The sequence below is a fragment of the Atta colombica genome, unplaced genomic scaffold (assembly GCF_001594045.1).
Source record: "Atta colombica isolate Treedump-2 unplaced genomic scaffold, Acol1.0 scaffold116, whole genome shotgun sequence".
In the NCBI taxonomy this organism is placed as follows: Eukaryota; Metazoa; Arthropoda; class Insecta; order Hymenoptera; family Formicidae; genus Atta; species Atta colombica.
This window is the reverse complement of record NW_017259202.1, coordinates 134,905-147,962: the sequence shown is the minus strand read 5'-3', so window position 1 is coordinate 147,962 and position 13,058 is coordinate 134,905. Positions and strand designations below refer to the sequence as shown.

Sequence of the window (13,058 nt, the reverse complement as noted above, 5' to 3'; positions counted from 1 at the left end):
ATATATATTTTGTTCTATGCTATGTCACAGATTTTACACCGTGTCATATACTTAATAATAGTTCCTAAAGCGTATACTTTTCTCTACAAATATCTATCTTTTGTACATATTCCATGCTTATATACCTTTCTGCAGGAATACAAATTTGCAAAATCGTATGCGAGAAATATTCGTCAATTGCATTTGTTGAACACCATTTGTTATTTTTATGAACTGTTCCACCACGATACACTTTATTATCTATATACTGACATTTGTATTATTGTGTGTACAATGTCGTTTGTGTGTGTGTGTGTGTGTGTGTGTGTGTGTGTGTATATACATACGCATACATACACATATACATATACCATATATACACACGCGCGCGCGCGCGCGCACACGCCACACACGCGCACACACACACACACAAAATGTGAAATACGTTGTCCGAAAGACCGTTCAATGAGGTGTATGAGGTTTTGTTCCCCTTAATCGACGTTCCTTCTTATTAAAATATTAACGCAATAATTATCTCACTTATACATTATATAAATCGATACACACTTATTTAGGATTACTTAGCATCTACCCATCTCAAAAATTTAAACGCGATAGTACATTTATCCCTACAACTTTTTACAAGCAATATTCAGTCATTAACTTTCATTTTACTATACACACAGCAAGAATTAAAACGCTCTATCACTCTGGAATCTCCGTTTCCGTTGTGGGTACCTGCTTCTGTACCATACATGACCTAGCTACAGATTCGAACAATCTGAAACAATAAAAAATGTTTAATTTATTTATTTAAAAAAGAATGAATTGATTGCACGCTAAAATCAAGTTTATGCCCTACATTCAACTAAATACTAAATACTAAAAAACTAATTCTGAATTTTATTTCTTTTATTAATATTTTATCAATAAAAATCATTAAGATTCAAACGCATTTAACAGCTATAAATTTGTTCACTTTTTATCATATATGACAAAAAAAATTGAAATCTGTCAAAATTAAAAAGTCTTAATAAGCTTTAATTTCACATACTGTATTGTAAATAATGTCGAAACGTGATACCGATATGATCTATAGATTATATTATATCGATATGTTACCGATAACGATGTTATACAATGCCGGATAATTTCAACAATTTAAAAATATATATAGTTTTTTAGATAGATAGATAGATAGATAGAGAGAATCGATATAAAACAGAAATTATCTCGGCATTTAATTCCTCAAAAATTAGAAAATAAAACTTACTTCTCAATCTCCGGCGCGCAATGTACAAACTCGTGTGACCAAAATTTATACGTCGGATTCTTGATCAGTTCGATAAAAGTGATGAGAAGTCCCCATGGATGTGGTCTGTTTACAATCAGTCTTTCCAGAAGAACCCTCGTGATTTGTTCCTGTATCGCTTCCGTATTCGCTTCCGCGAATAAGTAGAGAATTGTACAACTGAAGTAATGCGTGTGACTATTAGGATATCGTAACTGATTCGCTATGGCGTTTAGGAACAAATATCGGCCTTCGGTATCCAGATCTACGGCCAAATTCTGGAAGATATCCATGTGTGCGGAATGTGCGATAGTAGACATGTTAGGAGCGTGACCTTTGCTGCGAATAAATAGTATAGCTTGTGTGCCTACGTAGAGCACTAGAGCATTCATCAGCTGAATATTATAACGCACACCGGCCTCTTGCGACACTTGTAAATTGCTACGAAGTTCAGATAGAAAGGTAACCGGTGCACGAGCCTTCAGATAAGAATCGAGTTCTTTCTTGAAAGTCAACGGCTGTATTGTTGACGCAAAATTAGTGAGAACACGCGGAGGCTGCGCTATTTCCTGCAGCATATCAACCTTCAGATTCGGCGTGAACGGATCGGGTAGACGCATATTTCTCGGAAACGCACTCAAGATTAGATTTCTCATTTGTATGCAATTCGGTGGTATCACATCGCAAAATCCATAATGATAATCGCAAAGGAACTCCGGAAAGTCATGAAGCAGTACGAGCAACACACGTAAAGTCCCTTTGTACAGACTCGTCACAGGCTTCGCTAGCTCCGCATTTCGAAGATAAGGTGCGAGGTACTTGAATAGATCGATAAGAAGTTGCGCGTACATCCCCCAACATTTTTGCCCGGGCGTAATAGCCAACATGCGACCGATGAAGACTCGATGCGAAACCAATTCTAGCCAGGCGTAACAAAAGCCTGATGCTTTTGCTGGTCGCAAAATGTGTAGAGTGTGACAGAAGGCAGTTAGAACTTGGAAATTCACGGCCTCCAGTACCGGCTCGGGCGCGCATAATTCCAAGAACAGCATGATAAAGATTCTATGATACGGCAATTGTTGGAAATCGGCACCACGTATTTCGTGGTCTTGTAACAGCACACCGGCGACGATACCCAGCACCTTATTCAAAAGATTAATTTTGGTGTGGGTATTGGTAGCATCGCCCGAGTGCTTCACCAGAAGTGCTACGAGACGTACGAATGCATCCAATGAATGGAAGCACTTCGCACGTATTATCGAGGGAGCTAAGCCAGTTTCTGATAGAGTTCGGTAGCAAAGATCGACGCACATTTGTGTGCTTAACTTGAAGAATCTCGTGATAAGATCGTCAGTCTTCAGGATGCCATGAATGTTCATTTGATGAACAAATATGCTAAATGCTTTTGTGGGATCTCGCGCGTACTGCGGATTATGATGCATTTGCACCCATTCACGTAATAGATATTCTGTCTTATCCATCAGTCCGGGTGGATCGTCAAAATCCCGAGCCTATAAAATGTGAATACACTACATGTTAATTATTTACAACTTGCGATAATACCGAGAGACATATTTCGTCTATATTATTACACGCAAATTTTTAAATAAAATTATGATATCGATATATAATCGATCATCATCAACGTAATACGAAATATCGCTAGAATAATCTGGACAATCTACTTACTCTCACCTGCAGGATTCCAGAATGAATATGTGCCGTAGGTCCTGCTGGAGCTCTGTCTACCAATACGGCATTCGTATCGTGATTGGCACGTAATGACTCTACTAGACTTGTCAATCTATAGAGTGAGATTCTGAAATGTGATGTGAAATATTTATACATGCTTGAATAAATACAAGTACAGTATGATTACAACTTAATTGAATAAATATGTCATATCATCCATTTTCAAAAAAGCATTAAGAGATTCACTAACTGCATTGCTTTTATTTTGTATTGTGAGGGTAATTGTTAGCATGAAAATTATGTATTTTGACAATTGTCGAGAAATATACCAAGAACTTCGATAATCAATAAATAACCATATATTTAAAACTGAAATATGCCTAATATATATCAGAAAACGAAACAAACTATATGACAGCTGTCGAATTGAGATAAATATTTTATTTTATCCAAAAATAAAAAGGAGAATTTTGAGTTTTCGGCACATTTTACACATATACTCTATCAAATACAAATATTATTTTATCGAAAAATGTTTGTTCTAATATATTTTGCAAGAATTTTCATGATGTATTTTCTCTTTTGACATCAATATGAAGATTCATGATAGTTAGGAATTTTAATTTAAATTTTGTATTTTACTTTATTTTTCATATTATATGTACATAGTGTTAGAGAATAAATAACAGATGGCATGCACTTTGTAACGTTCTAATAAAAAAATGAAAATAAAATATAACTATAACTCGTATAAATCTATACGAGTCTGTGACAAATACGTGATAAATTCCTTTAAAAAAAAAAATTTCTAAAAAAGAACAAAGAAAGAAAAAACCGTGATATTGTATAAGGAAAACGTAAAGAAAAATTCAAAGTGATCTGAATCTGAATGCATTTGTTAAACATTTTCGGAAGTTAATATTTAATATTTATAATAATAATAATAACAACAATAATAATAATACCCTTCCGGTGGTGTTCGGTGATGTGACATTCGAGCCAATATCTCAAGTGTATGAAATAAGTCAGTTTCGGTAACATGAGTTGCCTGCCTCTCATCAATCAAATAAAGTTGAACCAATTGCATAGCGAATACTGTTGCCAAAGCATTTCCTGCCTCTACAGCTTGCGCTACAGCTATGTCGTATTGCGGAAGACTAATCAAGTGAGATCTACGAAATAATTAATCGTCCAATAATTAATAGTATCTTCCAGATATCTCCTAAAGAATATGATTATCAATACATACCTTATGAGGTAATCTACAGCTTCAAAGTTATATCGGTAGTCTTCCCGGCATTCGATTAGACAACGAGTCACGTGCTTGTTGGTCCATTGCATACCGTACGCGCGTGGATCTTGAAGACACTTCAAGATCCGTAAGTGTAATTCTCTGTAACGTTGTATTAGATTATCAGAGTCGATGACGCCACTATTAAAGATGGGTCCATCTAATAAACCTTCAACAGCCTGTAATAAATTATTGGTCAGTTCTGTTTTATGATATAACCTTATAGTTTATTTGACTGTGAATATCACATTTACTCGCGTTTTCACTCACTTTCTTTAATAACGCCATAGCTGCATTGATATCTCTTGATCTTCTCGTAAGTATGATCGATTCTAGAAGACTATGAAGAATAGCATGCTGCTGTGGAGGTACCGCAGGTGCCATCGCAGTCGCCAAGACTTCAACTTCCGTCGCAAGTTTTTCCAGCATTGCACCTACTTCGTCGTTGCTAACTGCTACAGTTGCATAGGCTGTTACTTGTGCTGTAGCGACTGCCATCGCAGAGTTGGGCGTGAATGCAGTGAGAGGAGCCTCCTTTAAAACATAATGAGAAGAAATAAAAAAGTTAAATGACATTATATCACGAATCTTATTGCAAAATTCAGGTAGGCTATAATACAATTCAGGTATATTATAAAACAAATCCTTACAGAAATAGGTTTCGGTATAAAAAGTGTTTGCGTATCTCGTTCGGAAAGCGGAAGAAATCCTGGAATATTTCGAGCAAATTCTTCATATACAGCCATTTGTTGAGGCGTTATGCCACCGACTTTCAGCCTTATCTGCTCTGGCATTCTCTCAGCTTGATACTTAGCAATAGGATCACAGTATCTTCTCCCTTCTTGCCGAGCGAGTTTTCGCAACTCAACTTCGTTTAATAGTCGTTTGTCCATTTCGGGTACTGCTTTCTCAATAGCTGTCTTTTGTACAAATGCACATGCAAGTTCCATGTTTTCAGTAGCGACTTGATTTGCTGCAAGTTCGACAAGTTCTTTCTGTTGTGGAGTCGTACCAATCAACGCTGTGAGGAACGCTTGTTTCAGATTCGTACTAATCGATGCCAGGATCTATACGCAAATAGATAAGAAAATTAATAATCGACTGAATATTGTAACTTTTTGATTTAAACGTTAATGTACAATTATCTTTGTTCTTAATGGCAATATGAAAAACTTTTTTTGAGACAGAATTTTTTGTTGTTAAAATGGCTAAATAGATGTTTAAAACATATTTAAATATTTATTCTTCAAAAGTATTTTAAGTTATGATTTTCAAACATAGAGAGAGAATATATTTATTATATATAATAGTTTGAATAAAGTAATTTGTTTTTATGTCCGAAATTTTTGTAACTTCTTTTTTTTCTACTTCTCTATTTTTATGATTTTGTAACAATATTTCTCATAATGTTTTCTATTTAATGGCATAACTACCGTTCTGTCTTTACAATTCATATACAACATAAGATAGAACGACGTTTGTGTCGATATGTGTCGCTAAATAGAAAATATCTATAGGCTTACCTGATCACGACATGTAATCATAGCCATGCCAGCGGTTAGATTGCGCGCCATGTGACGCGCTGCTGTACGTATTCGCAATTCTTCTGGATCCAATGCAAAATCTTTTCTCACAATTTGCTCGCTGGTTGTAAGAGCAATTTTAATGGACCTATCCACGACGGGATGGATCCATTCCTGAATTGCTCTTTCAACAGCAGGGCGAATAAATTGTTTCAAATGAGGATGTGTTTGGAATAGAGGTATCTGAAAACCATTTTACATCCATGAAATATATGCCTAATTATCTAATATGTTTCATTCTTCTAAATATCTCTTTGATAAAAATAAGAAAAATAAATTTTTCCACTTACTTGATTGTTAATGGTAATGTGTTGAGATATATTAGCAATGCCCGTTACAGATATATCCATGTAATTAAATCGTGGCTCGGGTTGACCAGCTGGCAATGAAGGTGTTGTATCCGCAGGTGGCGCAGTTTGAGGATTGATAGTACCGCTCGTCGTCGATCCAACCAACTCTTCCATAGGCCCCTGAGATTGCTGTTGATTACTAGTCGGCTCTGATTTCTTGTTTGGATGTGACAACTGATAATCCAGATTTCGTAATTTTTCGGGATCTTTCAAGTAAATGATCGGTTTTAGTTCCTACAAAAAAGCCAGAATTTAATTTTAATAAATAACAAATTATGTTACAATATCTCAGGTAAGGAAAGAGCATAAGAGTTAAATTATGTTGCATATTAAAATAGAACAAAGTACAAACATACGCTTACCCCAACATCAATGCTGAGATTCTTGCAAAGTACCTCTATTTCAAATTTTAAGTTCAATTTTAAATCAGGCTCTTGATGTAATTCGGCTAAAACATTCATGATTGCCATAGTCCATGGATTGGGTGGCCGAAATACACGACTTTTTGCACAACTTTCAAGTACTTTTGCAACAAAGGGAACTACATAAAGAAGCTCTTGCTGCCCTTTGTGATATGCTTCAACGAGTAAGCTTTTTAAATCTATGTCTATCTGTAAAATAATTAAAATGTATGATAAAAATTATACATTATCCATAATAGTAGTGTGCTATAAATATTTGCCATTATGATGTACCTGTAAAATAGGTTTGTTTCTGCCAAGCGTCAACATTCCGAGCCAGTGTCCTAAATTTTTCAATAGAGACCGGTCAGAAAAATTTGCTATTCCCTTATCGCTTCGTAAGAGAACCTAAGATAAAATAAAATTTATATAATATAAAATCTATAAGAGTATTATCTGATAAAACATTCATTTTTCATTCACCTTGATATTTCGGAATGTTTCTCTTGTTACCATTTTATTCACTTCAGGTAATTTTATACAATCCAAAAAATTGGAGTATAGAGCATGAAAGTTTAATTCTATACTGGCACGTTTCATCACTAAATACTGTGCCATCCACGGCCAGTATTCTTCCGTGACAATCTCACGGATCTCGTCACATTTCTGTTGTAGGTTCAATTGACTGAGATTATTGAAGATGAAAGCAGTTTTATCTTGTAAAGCTTCCGGTGGTGTTGTAATTTTTTCTTCCTTATCTGTTGCCACAAGTAACGTATCGATATTAGTTGCATTGGCGACCGAAGGCATAGAGGGCTACGGAAATAAATATATTGTGTTACATACATATGAAATGGAACTCTAAAAAAGATCTCGACAATTTTTATTATTGAACTTACTCTAGCCGAAAGAGACGTAGTCGGAGTCGTAGATGGTTTTGCTTGTGTAGTGCTAGTTGTAATGGTAGTTGTAGTCATAGTTTTGTACGGGGTTGTTACTGGAGCCAACATTGCCGCTAAAGTTTTTGGACCTTGTGGCCTTGATGGTGGTTCTTGTCCTTGTAACCCATATTCGATATATTCCACTAAGTGAGGCGGAAATTCGGTGAAATGCGAAATCGTTCGGACATGTTCGCAGTATGTTTGATATTCCTTCAAACGACTCTTAAATCGATCCAAAGCCGTTATGCCAAAATAATACATCTTGCTACCTTCAGGTTTTTTAAGCGCATCAAGAACGAATCGTAGAGCTAATCCAAGTGTCATATAACTGTTGACAAGACCTCTTTCGATAATTCCACCGAACAATTGCGCTGTTATTTGCAATTCCTTTTCCGGGTACTGTGGAAAAAATCTGTATTCTTCGAATAAATTTCGCAGCATACAGTTAAACACTTCTCTCTCCCGTCTAATACCAGAGTCTTGAAATTTTTTCAACATATCAAGCACTTCGTCGATCGATAGAGTCGGATGTGGAGGATGATTGTAAATACGTTGAAAATAACTATTAGCTTCGTCTTCGACCTCTTTGGATACATTTTGTCCCATATCTGGAAACAAATTGGAAGTTTCCGGCATTCTCGCTTTCTCAATACCGGCTGGCGGTCCGAGACGTCCCAATCCACCTATTGTACCACCAGGAAGCACAGATGGTCCCTGAGTACCAACCGGACCTGAGTGTAATTGCGAAGATAGCGGCAACATAGGAAATGGACTGGGAGAAGGTCCCATGAGTCGTGAAGGAGATCCGGGCGCCGAAACCAGAGGACCTAACGCGCCAGGCAAATTGAATGCCGAGCTACTTGGCGGTCCAAGGCCCGTGCTTAGACCCATGGAAGCGAGACTTGAACCAAGATTTCCAAGAGGATCCACTTGCTTTGAGGAAAATAGCTGTGAAAAATAATATAAATAGTCACATATACATATGATCTTAAATAGAATTTTTAATTTAGGCAAAAAATTTATTTAATTTAGCAAGAAAAGAAAGGGAAAAAACAAGAAATAGTTTAATATATATTAACGAAAGAATATACAAAAAAAATCAAAATACTTGGCTTCCCAAAGTTGCCGGATTAAACGGTTCTAATGCTCGATGCCTCAGAACTCCCGGTGGTGGTGGTCTGTTCATGGTGCTCTTACTCAGCATTAGACTACAATTTTGCACCATCGTCATTATTAATTCCGAAAGTTCTTGGGAGACACTTCTACAATATAAAAACAAAAATCCAGATGTAATTACCATTATATAATTAAATATTTATATAAATAATGAATTATTATATATAATTCCAAAGAAAATATACCCAGCGCAAACTTGCAAGCAAGCCAAAATTGTAGTAAGTGTTTCCTGTGGCAATTGGCTTGCCTTGGGGACTGTAGGATCTTCTTTGATACCAGGGCCCATGACTTGAGGACACCGTCGTTGTAGAAATTTGACACATGCAGCAACAAAAACTTCTCCATGATCCCTAATCTTGTCTGTTAACCATTTTTCAAGTTTCAGATACTCTCGTCGAGATGCCAAACAAGCAAGATCAATGACAAATGGAAAAGATTGTGAATTAAGTAAAGCAGATAGTGCTTTTAAATCCTGCGCAACATCCAAGATGCGCGATAATCTCGTTTGATCGTGATCACCACGCGTATACCAATCTGCCATAGCATGCATTATAAGAGTTTTTATTTTGGGATTATTAGCATGCCATGCATGATGCAGTATCACAGCAGAATTTGGATGATTGCCAAGAAAGATTGGCAATAGCGTGGTAAACATTTCCTGCCTCAGTAATGTGAAAGGTGGATTTATCTGTAATAATGCTAAGATGAGCACATCCGGGCAATGTTGGAGTGGCCATTTGAAGATTTCTTGTACAGGATTGTACAAGCCTCTTTCAGCCATATGTAAAAGTAACTCGACTATGTTCAATGATCGCCAAGTTTGTCCTTCTTTACTATCGCCTTCAGGAGCTGCTTTCAATACATCGACTGTTACCGAATGATACGGATAATCAGCGAAACAAAATATGTCTGGGCACTTAAGGATTTGCTGAATTAAAGAAAATTGTCCTTCTATATTTTCCCAATGCCGATACAAAAGCTCAACAGGAAACATATCAGGTGGATATCCCTGATGTTGCAAGCCCAACTTGAGACCCGTAATCAATAAGTTTAAACCTTGCCTGTCCTTAATAAGAAATTCTGCATGATCCAATTTCACGATGACCTCATTCCAAGACAATGTAGATTGCTGGAATGTAAAAAGATAATATTAATGAAAACTGCATCATGTATAATTGAAATTATCAATAAGCAAGTAGCAGTTCATTTTTCTTCCTTTTCTCTCCAGGAGGAAAGAAGAGGAAGATGAAAAAGTTGAGCTAAAAAGAACAGCCCTAGTTTAGAACATAAAAATACAGAATTAAAATTAAAGTAGTATTAAAAAAGATAAATCTTATACATATCCTAGACATGACATAAACTTACTATCTCTTTCAATGTTAGGACGAATACTTCAACATTCCATGTTGTGGGAATGGTACTGTCCGATGATTTCTCCTTATTGGAGTCTTGCGAGGTAGTTGAATTGCCCCAAAATGTTTGTAGGCCTCCAGCATCATCCAGGTTGCTACAGCTACGTGCCATTTGTGACAATACACGAGCAACACATGCTGGGGATATCTCTCTGGCACCCAAACCTGTTAACGCCGATCGACATTCTTCTATATTACTAGTAAAACTGTATCCTAATTCCATAATCAACTCTACAAGAGTGTTGCTATCCTAAAATGGAAAAATATAAATGTATTGCAATCTATCAATCCTCAACAAAATAAATGTTTTACCATTTGAGTGACGGCCATGTTTAATTCAATTTTGAATTGCAGAGTTTCCTCGTCTGCTGGATACAAGAATGGTGCTAGTACCACTGGTACTAGTTCACGAGGAAAGTCACGTCGCAAATGTTTAAGAAATTTTTCTTTTGTTTCCACAGGTAAATTGTATGGATTGGCAGTATGGAAAGCTTGGCTGAGTATTAAATGAAGGACCTGAGGTAAAGAGTCGTGCAAACCACCTTCCTGGTGCTTGTTACTAGTCTCAGAATTTATATAATTCTTTATCAATTCAGGCAGCTGCTTTTGAGTATGCTCTAAGGCTAAAGCACGAATTTCAGCGTTTTCTGAATGCTGCAACGCAATCGCAAATGTGACCTCTTGTACCAAAGTCAAGCCAAGTGTTTTCTTCAAATTAGTAAAAAACTTTGGAGAGAAATTCAATGACTGAAAAATATATAGATCATCTTATGTAAGTATATAATTTATTTACGGCAATAATAATAATGTTTCATAATGTACCTTTTGATGATGTAAAGGATTATCTATAGCAAAGCACAAAGTAGATATAAATGAAGGTTTGCTCAACAAGCTATTGCACTCCTGTTTTAGCAACTTTGTTTGGAAATAATCTTTCGCACTCGAATCTGACAGCTCACCCTTGGAAAAGTCAACGCACGATATCAGACAGCGGAACAAATGTCGATCTGCCTCTAGACCACCACACTGCACCAACTGCAGAAATATGAGAATTAGTTGATAGCTGTTTGACCTTTGATGACTTTGCCACACAAAGGATGTGTTCCATTTGGCTCAAGCATTTGTTCTTGTTTTAACATTTGTTGAATAAGAATGAAATAAACGTTACAAGCGTTAAGTGAAACATATTCATAATACATCAATATACATTTGTAATTTGTTTATTTTATTGATACCTACTGAACTAAAATTTAACTTGTATTTTAATAATAAACTGATTAAAAGTTTGGAAGAAATCTTAATAAATGGTATAAATAAAGAAGGTATACACGCACACACAAAAAAAAGATTATGTCCAAGGATATGATAAGAAGATAAGTAGACAGATATTGGTCAGCCAAGCATTCAAAAAAAAATAACACCAATAACACATAATTTCACATGCTTGCCTATATAACTTCTACGTTAAGCATATATAACCATATTCATCAAGCTATTTATTAGGCCTTTCTTTTTAGTTGAACTTTTATATTAGTTTATCTTTCATCCTCTTCTTTCATTCTGGAGAGAAAAGGAAGAAAAATGAACTGATGCAAAAGTTGAGCTAAAAAGAACAGGCTTACTGACTGAAGGAAGCCGAAGGTACACCAACATACCGCTTCGTGAGAATTATGATCAATGATAGAAGTAGAAGAAGGGTGGAGGAGAGAGGAGAATTTGTGGAGAATTTTTTGAAAGACATAGCATAAAGGGGAAGTTAAAGGTGAAAAAGCTTTCTAACTTCTTTTCCAAGATCAATTTGTTACTCACATCCGATATCTCTTGACAGATGTCCTCGAAATTTTTTTTACTCAAATTCGCAACCAAATAACTGATTTGTGACAAAGTAAAAGACAACGAGTCCAGGTTCATAGTTCCATGAATACGACCTCGAAAGCTTCAAACGCGTTTGAAGCTTTCTTCGGTATCCACGAGTTGCCGCCGCCGCCGTCGCCACCGACGTCGCCGTTGTCGCTGTCGCCGCTGCCGCTGCAGCCGACACTACTACCACCGCCGCCGCTGCTTCTACTGCTGCTGCCGCCGCTGCTGCTGCCGCTGCCGCCGTCACCGCCGCCTCCCTGGATTCTCTCCACCACGTTAAAAGCACGAAAGTTACATTGGCACAATTCTATGGCCAACATCGGGATTGATATTATTAAGATACGGATTTCACAGCAACGTCATGGCGAGCGCAACACGGACAGGGCTCACGAAGACAAACCAGCCACTAGCACAAATCAGTTCTCCCTTCTCTCCAGCTGACTGTCGCTACTGCTAACAAATTGCGAGATCCGCAATCTTCGTTGGCGATCCACACGTCGTATACACAAAGCGACACGAAAGCGAGTCACTATTGTTCACACTACACTGAGTACCATTCAGTATCGTTACCGCTGATGTCCCGTCTTTTCGTGGTCAGATTCGCTCATGATGATGTAAAAATATTACGATAAAAACTGTACAAAGTCCCCCTGCGAGATGCGCCTTTCTTCAAGGAGATCAAAGTAATGATACAAGCTGCTGCTCTAGCTCTCTCCCTCTCTCTCTTTTTTTCCTTTTTTCTGTCTTATCGTCCAAAACCAAAACCCAAATGTTGAAACGCAATATGGCACCCAATTGTACAACGGTTTACTGACGAAAAAAAGTCGCATGCGTATTGCACATTATCTTTCCTGATGCGATATATATTTCCTCCGCGAGATATATTTCTATTCTTATTTAGACGTAATACAATCCCACTTTCACACAAATAACGATCCTCACTATTTCGCGTCAATTTGCATCGACTTGCATCAACTCGTGTAAACGATAGACCATAGAGTACACCATGGAGAGAAAGAGATTACTGGAGAATTCAAAATTTTAGTCAAGTTTACATCGTATACTTGATTTATAGGTACTAA

General features: G+C 36.8%; 1 protein-coding gene across 1 annotated transcript; it reads right to left on the bottom strand.

Moving 5' to 3' along the window:
* Positions 1-365: 365 nt before the first annotated feature.
* On the bottom strand, positions 366-12,082 carry LOC108694182 (CCR4-NOT transcription complex subunit 1). The gene is made up of 19 exons (XM_018203507.1): positions 11,926-12,082; positions 10,939-11,151; positions 10,429-10,863; positions 10,070-10,366; positions 8,890-9,833; positions 8,637-8,790; positions 7,487-8,476; positions 7,071-7,403; positions 6,882-6,995; positions 6,549-6,797; positions 6,127-6,420; positions 5,777-6,019; positions 4,904-5,320; positions 4,524-4,787; positions 4,212-4,432; positions 3,928-4,134; positions 2,960-3,089; positions 1,253-2,781; positions 366-760 (listed from the first exon to the last, which is right to left on the bottom strand). The coding sequence occupies exons 1-19, from the start codon at positions 12,025-12,027 to the stop codon at positions 685-687; spliced, it is 7,212 nt and encodes a 2,403-aa protein (XP_018058996.1). The 5' UTR covers positions 12,028-12,082; the 3' UTR covers positions 366-684.
* Positions 12,083-13,058: the final 976 nt, after the last annotated feature.